General features: G+C 37.5%; 1 protein-coding gene across 1 annotated transcript; it reads left to right on the plus strand.

Annotated features, from left to right (window-relative positions):
• Positions 1-1,960: 1,960 nt before the first annotated feature.
• On the plus strand, positions 1,961-3,740 carry LOC104619735 (centrosomal protein of 57 kDa-like; the record flags this gene model as incomplete). Its single annotated transcript, XM_010285724.1, has 3 exons — positions 1,961-2,140; positions 2,608-2,729; positions 3,624-3,740. Coding segments are annotated over 3 exons (419 nt in total), but the record flags the coding sequence as incomplete, so codon positions are not given.
• Between the last annotated feature and the right edge of the window lie 227 nt (positions 3,741-3,967).

Consider the following 3,967-nt stretch of genomic DNA (forward strand, 5'->3'; position numbering starts at 1 on the left):
GGTAGACAACATCCACAGCCTTTCCCTCAATTATGAATTACTCATGCAGGTGTATTTTTGTAGATTGTGTTGCATTAGTGACAAACTTTTGACTTCCAAGTTTTCACTTGGCAACTCTCTTTCAAGCAGGGAATCTGCCAACTCTGAAATAAATATGGGGGGAGGGAGACAATCTAAGAAATTATATCCCTTCCTTTAAAAAAAAAAAAAAAGTCTTTGTTTTCAAAAAATGTTTTAAATAAATATTAATATGTACTGAAAATTAAATCCAACAGGCAGATGATCCAATATCTTAGTCTTTTTGCATAACTTCTAAAAATGCAGAAATATTCTGGAGTGTGTATTTTAGCAAGTTCAAAGATGTGGGAATTAACTTCAGATGGGAAAGTAGATTTGATTGTTCTTGAGGGTCCTTACTGCTCCTCCCACCCCCCAATTTACAAAAAAGTAGTGAAAAAATCATAAAACTTGAGTATAGTAAATTCTGCTTATTTTGGTTTGAATTTCTTTGTGTTGTAGATGTGTGTGTCTTAGTATACATAGTTGGTTTTAATACTCTAATAAGGATGACTGAATGATACTTGTCATCTTGTTGGGTTTCACCTTTATCTACTCACTGCTTGAATTTCTTCACTGCTGTATTTTGTTAGCCATTGTTGTAGATATACAGAGATTTGAATTTAGCTCTAAGGATAGTAGTAACAAAGCTGTTTATAGTTTCAGCTATGCCCATTTCAACTGAATGCCGGTAACAGTAATATAAATGGAGAAAAGGGTACAGTTGGTGACTCTGAACTTAAAAAAAGGTCCAAGTTATCTATAACTTTCCCCTTAACTGACTGCTGTCACCCACTTCTTGTTTACTTAACAGGTACCTTAAAGCAGGCAGTTTTTATTGATGTGATGCTCTAATATGCTATTCTGCATTTCAAGATTTGGTGGGTTTTTACTCTGGAAAACTCACTACTCATTCTGATAATTATTTTTCCTTTTTTTTTTTTGGTGTAATCTGGTGCTCAAACAAATATGCAGTCACAGCTTTTCTTGTGCTCATGCATTCTGTAATAAAGGTGCATTCTTTCTCTAGAGTGGATTTAAGCACAAAGGAGTGGGCTACTGCAACCTTGCAGATTAGTCTGCTATATAAGCTGTCTCTACAGATGTTCCTGTGTTTTACTTTAACAGGACTGTATAGGGGAAAGGGCTTATCCTTACGGTTCCCTTTGCAGAATTAGACAATACAGCTAAGATTACCAGCAGATGGTCTAATTGCAAGGTGTTGTGAGTTCTATTACAACTGCTTTTCTTTTTGTGGTGATGTTATAAAGGTTTTGTTGAGTAATTGCTAAAGCAGGGAGTGGAACAGAAGGAGGGAAGGTTGTTCAGCTCAAAGGAGATGCATGTCTTGCGGGGGGAGGAGGGGAACACAAGTGCAAAGCCAGAAGAATGAAAGAAGAGCTGCCACTTCGAGAAATAAACACTTTTATAGCCCTTCTGAAAACTAACCTTTATTCTGCTTGGTGGCCATTCACAGGAACGTTGTGTTTGTGTGTTTCTTGTGCTAGCATGCACTTCTAGAGGAATAATAATAGAGAACTGCCACTGTTTTAACTATGTAGTTGTGACATTTCATTTCTTTTTGATAAAGAGTCAGAAGATGTACTGTTTACATTTAATCTACAGAATATTTATGTGCCTTGTTCTGGGAAATGAATGCATCTTTCCAAAATGTTTCAGATGAAGATGTGCACGAAGGGCATCTATTTGTCTGAGACTAGTTTTAGAATCAGTTATAGTTTAAAGGGAAGCAGGTCTTAATTCCTGGAAGGAGTCTTGGACACTGGTAAGGAATACTCTGACTTTATTACATAACGTGCCTCTATAAAAATGTTTCAAGTTCAGTATTTTCTTGAAGTGGTGATGTAATGGTACCTAACAAAAGGTACTTCTTCAATTACAGCAATATTTTCGGCTCTGAAGAATCTCCAGGAAAAAATCCATCGACTGGAGTTGGAACGGCTTCAGGCAGAGGAGAATGTAAAACACCTCAGCAGGGAAACAGCAGACTATAAAAAAGTATTAAGTGAGCAAATGCAACACAAAGAGCATGACAAGACTGAAGTGTCAAGGAAAAATCAAGGTTGTTTGCAAACTTCCTATAGATACTACAGAACACTGATCACAGAATCATAGAATGGTTTGGGTTGGAAGGGACCTTAAAGATTGTTTAGTTACAGTGCTCCTGCCATGGGCAGGGACACCTTCTACTAGACCAGGTTGCTCAAAGCCCCGTCCAGCCTGGCCTTTAATACTTCCAGGGATGGGGCATGATGCAGATGAAACTTGACTTTTATCAAAACATAGAACTATTTTAATTTACTTTGTTCAGCATCTCTTACTTTGCAGTGACACATGGCGTTACAAAGAAATTTTAAAAGCATACTTTGTTTTAGGGATTTGTATGCATACAAAAGTTCATTGGGTTTAATCTGTGAGTTTCTTTAGATGGACCTTTTCTTGTTTGTTTTTGAATTGTCCTGAAAACAGAAGAAAATCCCAGGAACAAACAGTGAATGATTTCACTTTTCTGCCTTCTGTTACCGTCAGAACTGGCTTCTCAGCTGGCAGCTGCTGAGTCTCGGTGCAGCCTTTTAGAGAAACAGCTGGACTACATGAGAAAAATGATCCAGCATGCAGAAAATGAGAAGTCGCATCTCCTGGAGAAACAGGTATGTTCTCAAGATAATCTCAAGGTTAAATTATAAAAATCATGAACTATGTCATGATTTTTCATAGTTACTGTAATTTTAATCTCTTTAAGCGTGGATGTCTGTTTCAGCTGGCCTTTATATACTTAGGTGTGGATAATTTCCCTACTTAAATTTACCAGTCTTATCAGGACCCTGGTATTTGCTGTCTTTGTGCACCTGTCTCTAAGCAATATCAGGCTCTGATATTAATAAGAATTGTTTACTTCTGCATGACTGTCTTACTACAGTAGCTCATCCTTACCCCTCAGTGTTATACCTATGTGCCAATGGGAAAAAACCTCCATTTTGTGTTTACTCTCGTCAGATCTTTGGGAATTTTCTTTATTAATACTACTATTGCTAAACTGGGGCTGAAATACTGATTCTGTAGAAGTAATAGTAAAATTTCTGTTTCGCACCATGGGGAATGTGGACTGTGGGATTTGGCCTATATCTAAAATGAGCTTGAATTTTGTTTTATAGAAGCATGAATCACCTAGAGCTCTCTGTTCATTGGTCTCTATGGCTGTCCTATTTCAGTCTATTAAATATTTACTGAAAAAGAAAAAATAAGAAAGCTATCACTAATAGCTGATTAATGAGGGGTTTTTGCTGCATTTATGTTTGGAGGGAGGAGGGACTCTGCAGAATTCTCTCATATCTGAATCTGGTTGAGTGTGAGGTTCTCAACATTGGTGGACCAGTGGTGCAGTTTGTTCCCTAATCATAGCACCGTCTAAAATTGCACAGAGCAAGTAGTCATTCCTTTGGAGTGTTTATGGGCTTCCTGTGTGCTGCAGACAAAAGGCTTACTATAGATGGTCTTGTTTTATTGTGCTTATAATTGTTTTGCTTTTCACTTCTCCCTTCAAGGGTTCATTGGAGAGAGATCGGCTTCTTGATCAGTCACATGTTCAGTCTAAATTGGAAAAGCTGGATATGCTGGAAAAAGAGTACCGCAGACTTACTACGATGCAGTCCATAGCAGAGGTCTGTCATTTGTATTAGATGCAGTATCAGATTTATCTTGTTTATTGTAATCAGCACTTCATAGCTATATGTCAGTACAGAGCTGAGTAAAACTTCATGCTGTAGAGAAAGATAGCGACTAAACATCTTTACAACATTTCAGCTTATAAAAACTTGAAGTTATTGCTGAAAGTCCACATGGCCAGGTAGGCTTTAGATCACTGCACACTACAAGAGTTGTAGTTTTG

The sequence above is a fragment of the Phaethon lepturus genome, unplaced genomic scaffold (genome assembly GCF_000687285.1).
Source record: "Phaethon lepturus isolate BGI_N335 unplaced genomic scaffold, ASM68728v1 scaffold57284, whole genome shotgun sequence".
In the NCBI taxonomy this organism is placed as follows: domain Eukaryota; kingdom Metazoa; phylum Chordata; class Aves; order Phaethontiformes; family Phaethontidae; genus Phaethon; species Phaethon lepturus.